Source organism: Zosterops lateralis (assembly GCF_965231275.1).
Source record: "Zosterops lateralis genome assembly, chromosome: 20".
NCBI classification, from domain to species: Eukaryota; Metazoa; Chordata; class Aves; order Passeriformes; family Zosteropidae; genus Zosterops; species Zosterops lateralis.
Window position 1 is genome coordinate 9500080 of NC_139780.1, and position 13834 is coordinate 9513913.

General features: G+C 45.3%; 1 protein-coding gene across 2 annotated transcripts; it reads right to left on the minus strand.

Moving 5' to 3' along the window:
* Window positions 1-1924: 1924 nt before the first annotated feature.
* Window positions 1925-13337, minus strand: WDR5 (WD repeat domain 5). Of its 2 annotated transcripts, none has more exons than XM_083875535.1 (14): window positions 13257-13337; window positions 11499-11689; window positions 10591-10699; window positions 9270-9343; window positions 8254-8343; window positions 7587-7676; window positions 6849-6932; window positions 5966-6021; window positions 5767-5813; window positions 5533-5608; window positions 5151-5184; window positions 4365-4439; window positions 4019-4106; window positions 1925-3058 (listed from the first exon to the last, which is right to left on the minus strand). In XM_083875535.1, the coding sequence occupies exons 2-14, from the start codon at window positions 11577-11579 to the stop codon at window positions 2958-2960; spliced, it is 1005 nt and encodes a 334-aa protein (XP_083731661.1). In that variant the 5' UTR covers window positions 11580-11689; window positions 13257-13337; the 3' UTR covers window positions 1925-2957. The 2 variants fall into 2 exon arrangements, with proteins under 2 accessions (XP_083731661.1, XP_083731662.1); XM_083875536.1 differs by lacking the exon at window positions 13257-13337 and adding an exon at window positions 12146-12272.
* Window positions 13338-13834: the final 497 nt, after the last annotated feature.

Below are 13834 nucleotides of genomic sequence, written 5' to 3' on the forward strand. Positions count from 1 at the left end.
GGAAAGCTCAAACCCTGCTGATGACGCGGCTCTTCCGCACAGCTCCCGGTGAGCTCGTCCCAGCAGCACCGCCCCACGCACCGCCCCGCCGGGGGCGGGACTCGAACCCGCGAACCCCGGGCGCCCGCCCCCATCGGCGAGGCCAAAGCAAAACCACACCCCACGCGTCCCGGGGCGGGAGGGGAAGCTCCGCCTTCTGCACGCTGATTGGCTGAAACTGATGAATATATTAAAGGGTTGGCGAAAAGCGCGCGTTTTAGCAATTTTACCGAGATTTTGGGGAATTTTAGGGGAAATCTGGGACTTATAATAACAGAATATTTATGGGGATTAGAGGAGATGTCAAACTGAAGACAAAAACAGTTGGAAGGTTAGCTCTCTCTGTCTTGTGTAGATATAGCTTACTGAAGGTTTAAATACCATCGGGTGCGGCTTAGCTGTTGTGTTGTATGAAAGGAGAGAAGGTTAGCACTCCCCTTGATAAGGATGGAAGGGGCCCTAGTGGCCTATACAACACACATACGGTTAAGGCACTGCCACCTACTTCGTGGCATCTAACCATGTTTTTTCCTTTTCCCCCTCGTGTTTTCTTTCCGGGAGACCCTATAAAAAAAGCAGCAGCCTCTTTTAGCATTTCCCCTCGGCTTAAAAGCTTCCGGTGCAGCGAGGCCCACAGCAGTAACACACCCCAGCCACTCTCAGCCTGTACCTAAAATAAAGTTACACCTTCCCTACTCCAGCTCCTCCAGCCACTGCACAAACCTCATTTCTAAGCTGTGCTTGAGCTAATCCTGGCCTTCCAACCACCACAGCCATGCCAGGCTGCACAGAATTAGAGGTAAGTAGAGCTCATGGCAATAGGCCCCAGCATTAATCCCAGGTGGGATAATAAGGATTTAAACATAACCTTTATGAAGAGCAGCTTTACAGCAGATTCTTTACATTAGGGGTTTTTCTATCCCTGTTCAAGAGATTTCCTCGTGATAGCAGAAAATTCATCTCCCTTCTCCACAGCTGTGTGAGAGCACAGCTGGGCAAGCAAAGCCACTCACACACAGGGACAGGAGAAGCACTATGCCATAAAGCATACTTAAATTAAAAATACTTTGCAGGAATAAAATTCCACCTTCTCCGTGCTGTAAAGCAGCACAGCCACAGCCTGCATTGAAGGGTTTCACTGGACTTCAAGAATAAGGCTGAAAAAAAAAATCCTGAGCTGATCATTTTAGCAGTGACACCAAGTCTAGACACAATGTCCCTTCCTGGGGGTAATGAAAAACCTCCAAAGGCACTGATCTTATTAATAGCCATTTTAGCAGCTCAACATGAACTCTATTTTTGTATTTTAAAAAGAAAAGCCATGCCTCATGTCTTGCAGTTCTTTTCCTCCAGGGGTTTCAAAGCAAGGCAGCCTCAGAGCAGCACTCCAGAGGTCTGGACTGTAATTGATTTTGTGTTATTACAAAGCACATGAGGCAAATGCAAATGCAAAAAAAAAAAAAAAAAAAAAAAAAAGAAGAAGAGGTTTTGCTTCACCAGGAGCAAAATATCCCCTTGCAGCAGAACCCTTTGGGTGCAGTAAAACTCGTGCCTCTGTGCACTTCTTAACCAGCACAAGGTAAATCCTGGATCCCTGCCCATCCTGCAAGGAGAGAGCAGCAGGAATTCTTTCCCTGGGCTCAAGCTCTCTGTGAGGGTTGTAGCAATGTTGTCTCTGCTGAGGACACCTTCAGCTCCATCCTCTTCCCTTTGTTAAATAAATTTGGACTTGTGTTCGATCCTCTTTTTCTCCGTACTGCTGCTCCTCATCCTCCCTCACTGGAGTTTCTACAGAAAACATTTCCCCTTAGAAATGTTTTTAAGAGAAAACTTCCATGGACACAGACAAGTTACATGAGCACACTCTTAACCACAAACATACACATAAAATCCCACCTTTTTATTATGGCACATGGTATTTTTCTGGATGTGTAAATACCACATGGATATGACAAAAAGGGAAAGAAACACCAATGCTGAGATAGATACAGAGTCATGCCATTTGCAATACAGCTTCATACCATGGATTGCCAAGATACAAAAAGTCTGGGTTTGTTTCTTTTTTACATTGAAATAACTTTACAGTGTTCTGTGAGTTGGCTTTAGAACCAGAAGAGGCAAAATAAAAATTAAAAAAAAATAAAATATGCTGAGAACAACTACAAGCAGGATTCAGTTTTAATGGTTAACAGAAGAACTGTAACTTTGCTCTAGAACAGCATCTATTAAACACACGTAACAAGAGGTAAGCAACTATACAGAAGATAAGAGATTCCACCACAGGAGTCAAGTCAGGGGCAGGAAGAGGGAAATCTGGAACTGCATGGTTTTATTTGGTCACAAAGTTTGAGCTGAGTGTTTTAAAACGAAGCACCCTTAAAGATGCAGTACTCCTATTTAAAACAATACAGAAACTTCCCAAGAGACTAGAACCTACATTCTGGAAAAAAAAAAATTAAAAAATTAAAAAAAAAGTTAGACATATTTTAAAAAAATTCCACACATCTCTAGGCTTGTGACTTAACTTACTGGTACAAAGTAGAGTTGCAGCTCTTCCTTAAGCAGCAACAGTGCCCAGAAGCAATGCCATCAGAAAATACAGTATCTTTGGGGTGTCCAAGACTTCTGACCTGACATCAGAATCATCCATTTGTCTGCCAAAATATTAGGCAAGAAAAGGAGACACTGCATCTTTTTTTTTTTTTTCCCCCACCATGTTGCCCAGCTCTAGCAGAGCTAAGATGTTTTCTTTGGGCCAAGACTAACAGAAACCACTTTATCAAATATTCTTCAGGTTTCCTGCCAAACTGGATTTATGGGTGTTTTTATTTTTTAGTAATTTTTTTAAAAACTTTTGTTTGTTTGTTTTGTTTTGTTTTTGTTTTTTCCTGACAGTCTTTAAAGCAATCCTGGAACGTTTAACAGTCACTCTTCCACAGTTTAATTGTTTTGTCGTTTTCTAGCGCCGCTGATGCGATGATGTTTTCTGTTGGGTGACAAGCTGTGGAGATGACAACATCTGAGCGAAAAGAAAAGATAAAAAAAGATAGAAAAATGGAATTATTTAAATCTGGTTCACAGCAGGCGTTTCTGAAAATGAGCAACTGTGTTTTATTAAGCCGAGTTATTATTTCATCGTAGCAGAATTAAATGTGCTGTTTGTAAATATCTTACAACTGTTGCTGCTCTGTGAGAGGAAATACAAGGACTGAGGGCAGTTTGACAGGTTTCAAAAAGTGAGAACTCTCTAGATTTGAGTTCTGCCTTCTGTCAGATCATGTCAGACACAATTGAATCAAAACCTAGACCAGTTTGTTTGGGGTTTTTTTGTGGGTTTTTGTTGTGGTTTTTTGTTTGTTTGTTTGTATGTTTGTTTTTGTTTTTTTTTTTTTTTTTGTCACAGAGAGTATTTCCAACATCCTGGTCAGTTCTTAGATAACACTTCATCTTCAGAGCCTGAAAATTAAAATCTCCTGCCACTGCCTCCCTTACACTCCAGATCACTGGGCTCCAGCCCACAGCAAAGGACTGACCACACTGAGATTTCAGTTCAAACTCTGCTCTTTTACAGGACTCAGACCCATCAGGTGACACTTTGAGCTTCAAGCCCAGCACATACAAACATTTTTCCAGTCCACATCAATCCTTATCCTTGGGAGCTGCAGCTCTGGGAGGTGTTAACAGACCACTCACAGTCACTAATGTTAGGAGACACTTAAATATCTTGACCAGTTCTGTGCTCAGGCAAATCTCCTTTGCAAGCTGATGTCAAAGTTCTCACAGGTGAAGAATAGAACATTTTCAATGCCCATAAAAACCCTTCATAAAAAGGAGCAAAACTCCCAGGATACAACTGAGCTTCAGCCAGTCAAGAATTCATGGGTCTGAGGGTCAAAATTGGTATCAGAGAGAAATGCTCAGACTAAACCTGATGATATGAGGGATATTTAATCAATAAAAACAGAATCCTCTCCCTCACCTGTGTGTCCTTGTAGTTTCTGTACAATCTCTTTTGTCTGAAGGTTCCAGATATAAACCAGGTTGTCTTCTGAACCAGACACGATCCACTGGAGGGGCAGAGAGAAAACAATTATCCGAATCTTTCTGATCCATATCCAAGTGCTATTTCTCAGCAAACATTTCATTGTTGTCATGTGAAAGGGAAAATGAAGGAAAATCAGAAAACCTGACAGTGAGCCCACCAAGAGACACAGAAACCAGCACCCACCAAAGGAGGTTTCCAGCCCCAAAATCCTCTTTTATCTACAGAGAGGAGCAGTAAAAACTGCACATAGGTAAAAATAAATAATCAGATCAACACCAACCTTTCCACCAGTGACAGAGAAATTGGCAAATATGCAGTACTTCTCATTTTTGTGTCCTGTGTACGTCTTCAGGCACTGGAAAGGAAGAGCCACAAGACATTAATGCAGCTGGGAGGGAGTTTTCTCAGTCAAGGACAAATTCTCTGGGAAAACAAGACTATAAATGTATCAGCCTGTGTTTCCCACCCTGCCAACAGACCTAGAGGATGCAGAGGGCAGCTCTGCTCTGAAACCCAAAACAAAGCCCTGAATTTGTCCCATTACAACAGTGAAAGAGATCAAAAGCAATTTGATATTCTTGATAAAGAGAAAAATGCAGAAATACTGGTGTACTTAATGTCTCAGGGCTATGCAGAAGTAAAGTTTTTTTAATCATTTTTCTTTTCAAGGACATCTTTAGTCAGAATCATGGAACAGTTTGAGTTTGAAGGGACCTTTAAAGGTCTGCCATGGGCAGGGACACCTTCTACTATCCCAGGGTGCTCCAATCCCATCCAACCTGGCCTTGGACACTTCCAGGGATCCAGGGGCAGCCACAGCTTCCCTGGGCAACCTGTGACTCCCCACCCTCTCAGGAAAATTTCTAACCTGAATCCACTCTCTTTTAGTTAAAAACCATTACCCCCTTGTCCTGTTGCAACAGGCTCTGCTAAAAGTTCATCCTCTCCACTAAAGAGGTATTAACACTTTTTTTTTTCTATAGGACTCATGTTAATTTTAAAAGTCACATGTAAAATCCCATTTTCCTAAAAGCTTATTTAAGTCTACATAAAGAGAAAGAATTACCTTTCCTTTGCTGTAGTCCCAAAGTTTAAGAGTGCTGGAAAACAAAAGAAAAACAAAGGTTTTAGTTCTTGAGTGTTTTGGTTTTTTTCTATCTGAAAAGTTCCTAACAGATAAAAAATGTTTCTCCATAGCAGAGTTCCAAAAGTCTACATGGATCATTTTAGCCTGGCTTTGGAATGCAGGGTTAGTTAACCCCAAAATATCATTTTTACTCCTATGCCATCCATATTCTCCTCCACAGAAAACACTCCATATGAAGTCATGTATTATCATTACTATGGCAGCCAAAAATCAAAATAAACCATCATCTGATACTCCAAATTTCAAATCTGTGTGTTATTCTCCTTTTCTTTTTTTTCTTTTTTTTTTTTTTAATACTTACTTGTCCAAAGTTGCAGCTAATATGTATTTGCCATTTGGTGAGAACTTCACAAAAGACACAGGAGGGTTATCATCATCTACAGCAAAATTAAAAGCAGTGTTACAAAGTGCACAGCTGTGTTGTCTCACTGACAGAGGGTTTTTCTTTTGACATTCATTTGTTTTTAATAGTTTCACTGAAACACAGAAAATCTGTGTGAAAAACAGAGCCCAGACAAGAAATATTTCTGCTTACCAATCAGTGTTTTCAAGCACTGGCCTGATGCTGTATCCCAGATTCGACTGTTAAAACCACACAAAAATCATTATTATTGGGTTTGAAGTCTTTTATTACAATTTTAACACCACAAATACAAGGTTTCTTTTTTTTAAAAGAAGTATTTTTAAAATGCAAAAGGTGCAAAGAGTGATGCAGACAAGAAATATCCACTCACCAGAGTCCATCGTAGCTACTTGACACTATCAGGGATCCATCACGATTAAAATGCACCTGTAATATTATTAATACTAATTATTAAAATGAATAACTTTACTGATGTTCATAAAGACCAAATGTTTAAGCTCCACTGCAAGTCCTTATTTTCCATTTCTGACATGGAACACATCAGCAGAATAAAGCTTCTGGATAGAACCTGATTATTTTAAGGGCATGGAATAGAACCTCTTATGTAGCCACTCATGTTTTAAGGTCAATTTTCTGCTATTTACATCTAAAGAATAATTCTTTAGAATTATTACTATTAAGAGACATTTGTAAGTGTGAAATTTCTTTTACACATGGCAGAACAACCCTGTTAAAACAGCCACAGCTCAACACATCTGAGGCTCAGATTTTTTTTCAGTGTTCTTCATTTCAAAGACATTAAGAGTTGAACACCTTCTGGTTTTCTTTAATTCCAATGGATGTTGCTGTATTCCAAGCTCATTTCTCCTATGAAATGACTGAGATTTAAAACCAAGTGGTCTGTGGAACAACCCTGCTCTGGATTTCAGTGAGGATTTGGAAAGCAAGAGAAATACAGGTTGTTCTCTGAGATCAAGTGCCACAAATCTGTGTCCCAGAATGACACTCAGGCATGCCTGGCACACCTCTGCAGTATTCACATTTACAGCCAGGACCAAAATCCACACTGATCTTAGGGAAAACACCACTAATTTCACTCCCACTGAGCAATGGCCACTGGCAACACCCACAGCCCAGCCTGGGTGGTGTGTAAGGGCCTGGTAAGAGCACAAACTCATCCCTCTACAGGGGCAGGAGAGAAGCTCTGCTAACAAAACAAGCATTTTTGTGTTCACTGATCAGGAGAGACTTACAGCTGAAACTGGGTCAGAGTGAGCAGGCAACGTCTTGAGGCACTTCCCTGTTTTCACATCCCATATCCTCACGCTCTCGTCAAACTGGAGAGGGAAGAGAGGCACCAGGGGGTTTAGTCAGGCACCTGATGGAGGCATTCAGCATGAAATCTTATCCCAGCTGGCTCAGAAAGCCCTGGACACAAGCAACAGTCTGGGAACACCTTCCTGAATTCCTTGTCTCCATGTGGGACACTCAGGATGGATGAAGGGCTTTTCCCCAAGCAAACACAGCAGGGGCAATGCACAGTCCACCTGACTACAAGCTGTGTTTGTGAAGGAAAAACACAATGGAAATGGGCTGTGTGATTCATATTCTTTCATTTAATACTGTTTTGAAACCATGAACTGACCCAATCTGCAGAGGGAGAGGTGATTAGAAGTCATCCTTTAGGTAAGTCAGAATCCAGGTGATTAGAAACCATAAGTTGTACTATAAATTCTGTAATCACTACTTATAAATTGTACTACATCAATCCTGCCTGCACAAATCCTGTGTCATTCTAATCATAAATTAGTGTTCTACACTAATCATAATAATCTGTTAAGAAAATAAAGCTGTAATTGTAACTATGATTTAATGCCATCATCATTCTGCCAAGGATCCCTAAAGAACCTGTCTGTCCCTTTAGTGACGAGTGACAGAGTGTGCAGTACTTGCTTCCCACAAAGGAAAAAAAAAAATTAAAAATCACTTACTGAGCCAGAAACGATGAGGTTTGACTGAGGGTTGAAATTGCAGCAGAAAACGTAGTTACTGTGCCCTTTCAATGTCTTTAAGCACTTACCCTGAAATAAAATTCAGCAGAGTTAAACACACAGCACCACCCAGCACCATAAAAACATCCAGAGAGACCACATTAAGGTTAATCACTGTGCAGTACAGAAAGAAACCACCTCTAACCCCAGATTTAGATGGGCAGAGGGCGAAGCTGCAACAAAATAGCAAAGAAAAAAACCAATATAAAACAATCATAATGATTGTAGATGGGGTGCAAACTCTGGGCAGCTCAGGAGGCTCCAAACCATTTAATATTCCTAATCAAAGTTCAACCAAATTAGCCCAGAGAGAATGAGGCATGAGAGAATAGGGAGGGAGAAAAAGCAGAAATAAGTGTTGCTGTGGTAAGAAGTTACAAAAGGGTTTCATCTGAGAGGCTTTTTGCTGTGGTTCTATCTCCATCATCAGCCTTTAGTGCTCTCTCAGGCTCCTTGTGGTATCCACAAGCATCCCACTCTTCCCAACAGCAGACAGCACAACTCATTCATCCTCACAGCCCATTCACCAGCTTGTCACAAGCAGGAACACAAGTGAAGAAGCCAATATTGCAGGAAAATGAAGATAAATAATGATTCCTGCCCTTACCGAGCTTACATCCCATATTTTGAGAGTTTTGTCATCGGAGGCAGAGACAAGGAGGTTGGAATCTGATGACCAAGCAACATCAGAGATCCCCTAAAACAAAGGAAAACAATTCTCTTCTCAGCTCTGTTTGTTCAGCCACACAGAAAAGTGGAAAACACAGACTTGCAGATTACATTCTCAGCTGAAGCTTGAATGAAAATTCAGCCCCGAGAGTCAGGAATTCATGATTTTGCTGGGTTAAGAGCTCCTCTGGCACAAGTTAATTTTAAGCTGAACCACATCCTCTGAGAACATCAGTAGCTCGTTCACACAGTTCTTACTGTGGCCACCAAAACCCTTTGTTGGAATTCCTAAAAAGAATGCTCATAAATTAATCTGAGTAAGTGGCTTTTCCTCATGACAAATGGCTGCTCTTTACAGTCCAAGTCCCCAAAGGCTGAAGAAGATTCCAGTGGTTTTTCCTTTGATAAATCTTCATTTTTACTCGTGAAACTTCAGCGTGTAAAAAACTTAAAGAAAAAAAAAAAAAAGGAAAACCAAAGCGCTTGGGAGTTTTGTGTTTTCTTTAGAACTTTGCAGAATGAGTAAGTGTTGTGTTTATGTAGGCAAACCCACAAGAAAAATTCAATCTCCTTAAAAGGCAAGTGTTTTGTTCCTTATACAAAGGAGAGATGGAACAAGACACAGCGTTAGAATTCACATGGATTTTCACCCAGGAATGCTCTGCCCTGTGTCTGAGGTGGGTTCTCCTAAAATTCAGGGACACAAGAAGCTGGCTGGGCACTGGGAATGAAGGTGTTCCATGAGCAGCCTGCACTCCACCCATATTCCCAGCCTGCCCCAATATTACTCCAGCAATTCCAGGACTATAGAAACAAAAAAAAAAATTACAAAAAAAGACTGAAGAACAAACCTTCTACACACATAGCACTAACCAAGAATGGAAAGTTCTGAATGAGGAAAAGAAATCAAAATCCTTCCCAGGTAAAACCCCACAGTAATCACCTCCTACTTACCAGCTTATGACCAGATATTGTTTTTTCAAACTTGCCATCGTACGCTCCCCAAATTTTAATGAGTTTGTCAGCAGCTGGAAAAGAATGTGCCAGTTCAGAGGTTAATTAACAGCACTAGCAGAGCTGTCCCTTCCAGGTGAAAGGAAACAAGTTAACTCTGTCTCTGGGCAGTTGTCCCTCCCCAGGCAGACCTCAAGGAAGAAGGTGATCCCGAATTGGTGAAGAACAGCTTCCTACACAGCACTCTGCAGCAGCTGATGTTACATAAGCTGCCTGGAATGCAGAGAGACTCCAGCAGCTTTAATTTCTCTCCTGACAACTTGGGTTTCTACTTTTGTTTTAGGCTGCCAATGGTAAAAGTAGCGCTGGTCAACGGGAATGCTTGAAAGGCTTTTGCCCCAAAAAGAACAATAATTACACCACAAGGCAGACTGAATGGATGCCTGCAGAAACCCAAACATATTATCCATGGTAACTCGCAAAACAAGACAGAGTAAAAAGTTGCTATTTGCCAGATATACAGTTTGGAAAACATGCTCAGGGGAGAGGGACTCTGACGCAGACACTGTAAGAACGATTTATATGGCACAGAGCACTGGTTTTATCGAGGCTACAGCCAGGTCAAAGCCCCAAGCCATTCCCACGTCTGGAAGATGTTCCAGTGACCCTCATTGTCATATTCAACATTTCCAGCTGCCCTTTCCTTACACATGGATCCTCTCTGGATCACTGGTAGTCACAGAAGCACATTCAAAAGGCAAAGCTGAACACCAAAAAATCCCTTATAAAATACCAAAGCTGCCAGAAAGGGGACTAGTTATATCACTTAAGAAAGCAAGCAGTGAAACACTATTTACAACAACCTTCTGCACTTCACTGGGGCAATCAAAGCCTCTGACTGCCAACCACCACAGGCACACAGGACAGAGCATGTGCATCCAACTCTGCAGCCCAGCAGCACCTTCCTTTCCCCCAGAGGAAAGTGTTGCCTGCAGATACCGTGCACAAAGCTCAATTTAAAAGCTTAAGCTTCTAGTGATATAGAAAAGCACGAGGGTTTCCTCTGCACAGGAGAGAATCCTGTGTTGGTTCTTGTCCATTTGCTCAGTAAGGAAAGCTGAAGAGGTGAGGGCTCTCCTGGCAGTGCAAAGACCCAGTGCTCAAAGTAACAGAACTTAAATTGTCTCAGAGTGACAGCTTTGGTATCACCCTGAAGAAAAATCATGACATGACATCCCTCCTCTCCCTGGAGACTGCAGACAGGCCCTTCTTCAAGGCCCACATTTGTGTTTGGAATGAGATAAAAGCAAGCAATACTTACAGGAGCTGGCAAGCCACTCTCCATTAGGGCTAAACTTGACTGATGACACTGCCTTTGTGTGTCCTGCTAACGTGAACTTGAGAGCATAGTTTGGCTTTACTGGGGCAGGCTGTAAGAAAAATACATATGAATGAGTTAAAATCCAAATTTAGTACCTCAGTGGCCAGCTCTGGTCAGTACAGGGGAATGGACCAGGTGGATGTTCATCACAACAGAGATTCCAGTATTTACAACACATTCCCATTCCCCTCCAAATTCAAAAAGCAACCAAACAAACTTTTGGAATTCACCCTGAGGTGAATTCCATCCAAGCCAGTAACCAACAGGTGAGAATAATCCAACAGCCCAACCACAAAGTGCCTGGCACCTCCCAGTAACACTCTTGGTATTGATCTGTGCAGTGCTTTCAACTGTTTGCATTTTCACCCTGATCATGAATTAAACCACAGGCCAACTCCTCCATGCCTCTAAAAGCCCACTTTTACCCTTTGAAAAGGCTTCATGGTTAGACAATAACACCTCCTTTGAGCATCTCCAGGCTTCAAAGAACCTGAATAACTGTTTCCCCACTCCACAACTAGAGATTCACCAATTCTCCAGCCACCGCCAGACATTCCAAGGATACAAACAAACAGCCTTTGTCATGACCAAGACGACAAGAACTATTTCACCAGTGAGACTTTCCCCAAAACCACAAAACAGAACACTTAGCACTACAGCAGAGCTGCACTCCATCCACTTTTCCCATAAAATTCTCAGTACAAGACAACAAACAGCAGAAGCAGCCACACGGAAAAGATCCTGATTTACAGGAGAATTCAAATCCCTGATTCTGGTCTGGCTGCTGAGTGTTCAGGTAGCTCCAAGTGGTTTTATAGGGACATTTTTTTGGGGCCCCACACACACACCTTGCTCTGATTGGTCGAGGAGGAAGGAGTAGATTGTGTTTTGGTAGATTCTGCATCTGGCTTCTTTTCTTCTGTTGCCATGGTTCTGGAGCTGGCAAATGAGACTTATGGGTGCTTGAAGGGGAGAATGAATGTGCTGCTTCAAAAGGCAGCTCTTGCCACTGAGAGGAGAACCACGCTCAAAGGAAAACCTGGAAGAAAAGCAAAATATTCTCATTAGCTGTCAAAAATATTCTCAGCATGCACAAGAGTGAGATTGGTCAAAGTGCAGGTTGCCAGAAACCAGCATGAAAACCCCTTTTTATTATCTGCTGAGCAGCACAGCAGTATTTTAGGCCTTCAGACCTACTTATGTGCAAGACCAAGAACTCAAAGCCACAGCCTTTGATCACTCCTTGGAAAGCTTTTTCCAAACAGAGGTACAGCACAAGAGCTTTGAGGTGTGGCAGGGTTTTCATATGGCAGACCCCAAAACACTTGTAACAAGTACTTAGTACAGGGTAAATACAGTAGTTTGTATGGAAAATGGAAGGAACAGCCCAAGGCCTTTCTATTTTAACTTATTAAAGTAGAAAATACGAGATGATAAGGAACACAAAAAATAACCAGCAGCTGCAAAGCTTAAGACCTGACTAGATTCCTCTCACCTCAGAATGCCGATATTTTGGTGTCATACTTCCCTGCTGAAACGACTGAGCATCAAACCATCCCCTTCTCCACCCCAGACTTCCCCCTGAGTGGCAGAAGCCTTGGATCAGCCTCCCCAGACTCTGTAACAAGACCTGCTGGAGTGCAGTGCCAGGATTCCGTAATCGGGGCTGATGCTGCAGAGGGAACAAATCTCCACTGCAGCTCAGCCACATTTCAGCTCAGGAACAGAATCATCCCCAGCTCACACTGTCAGCATTTGCCTTCTAAGTGCATTTGCAACATCGCAGCTCCTTTTGCTGGTGGCAGCACATTCGGGAACGAGAGCGTTTTGCTCTCAGGATCCACTGGCATTCCAAGCATCTCCTTCCCGGGAGGGTGCAGAGCAGGGCGCTACCAGCTGCCCGCCGGCTGTGCTCGGTGTGGGGAGATCTCAGGACGGGCCGGGCTGGGGAGGAGCACAGCGGCTCATCTGCTCCAGCAGGGTCATCCCAGAGCACATGGCACAGCATCCTGCCTTATCTCCAGCCAGGGACACTCCCCGGGGCCATCAGGGGGCCACAATAAGAAATTAAACTTTCCCAACGCAGAGCCCGATTCCTTTTCATCTGGAACTCATCTGGGCACTCGGGCCAGGGCGCAGCTCGCTGCCAAACCACGGCGGCACCGCTCCCCGGGCCCGGGGGCTGCTCCGTGCCCGGGCTGGGGGCGCTCCCAGCGCATCCCCCTGGGCCACGCACGCGGTACCGACAACACCCCGACCCGAACGGCCCTTCCCCCGCTCGGGAATGCGGGGGGAGCTCCCCGCGGACACCTCGCGTTCGGGGAGGGGGTGAAGCCAGGGGTCCCCACGCGGTTTGGGGAGGGGGAGGCCGGGCCGGGGGGGCGCGGAGGGGCCGGGGCCGCGGGCGGGGGAAGGGACGGGAAAGGAAGGGAAGGGAAGGGGAGCGGGCGGGCTCCGCGCGCGCTGCCTGAGGGGAGGCGGCGGCGCCGCGCGCGGGCAACGGCGGTGCGGGAGAGCCCGGGCGGTGCGGGAGGCGAGGAGCGGACGGGAGAGGAGGAGGAGGAGCCGCCGCCTCGCTTCTCTCGCTCTTTCTCTGGGTGACTTACCGGGGGATGGGGATGGGGGAAAGGGGGGGTGGCCGCCGCCTCCTCCGCGGGCGAGGGAGGAGCGCGGCCGCGGGAGGGGAGGGGGGGACGCGGCGGCGGCGGCAGGTCCGGGTCCGCCAGGCGGGGAATGCGGGACGGCGCCTGCGCGGAGCGGGCCGGAGGCCGCACAATGCCGCTCTCTCCCGGGAGCGCTACGGCGCGGCCCGAGAGCCAAAAGAGCGGCGCGACTGCGCGCACGGGCGGAGCCCGTCCCCGTGGCGTCGTGCCCGCCCCTTCCCTCCCTCCCTTCCTTCCTTTCCCTCCTCTCCTTCTTTTCCCTCCTTTCCCTGCTTTCTCCCCTTCTCTCCCAGCGCCCGCCGCCGTTCCCCGCCGGCTGTGGGGAGCGCCCTGCCCGTGCGGCCGGCGGGGTGCGGGCCGCCTCCATGGCGGGGCGGCATTCCCGTGTGGGGAGCGGGCTGGGACAGACCGGGATCGGGTGCTCGGGGCGCTGTCCCGGCGCTCGGGGCCGTTGGGCCCGGCCGCAGGGGTTGGGTGTCGTTGGGGCGCGTCCGCCGCCGGCCCCGTTGGATGCCCGACGA

Bases quoted from the DNA above. Each gene is read 5' to 3' on its own strand.
- WDR5 (XM_083875535.1), bottom strand. From the start codon at position 11,579: ATGGCAACAGAAGAAAAGAAGCCAGATGCAGAATCTACCAAAACACAA. The intron at 5,814-5,965 runs GTGAGTGGATAT...TGGTTTTAACAG, and splicing joins AGTAGCTACGATGGACTCTG to TCGAATCTGGGATACAGCAT. The intron at 3,059-4,018 runs GTGAGGGAGAGG...CTTTTCGCTCAG, and splicing joins GAAACTACAAGGACACACAG to ATGTTGTCATCTCCACAGCT.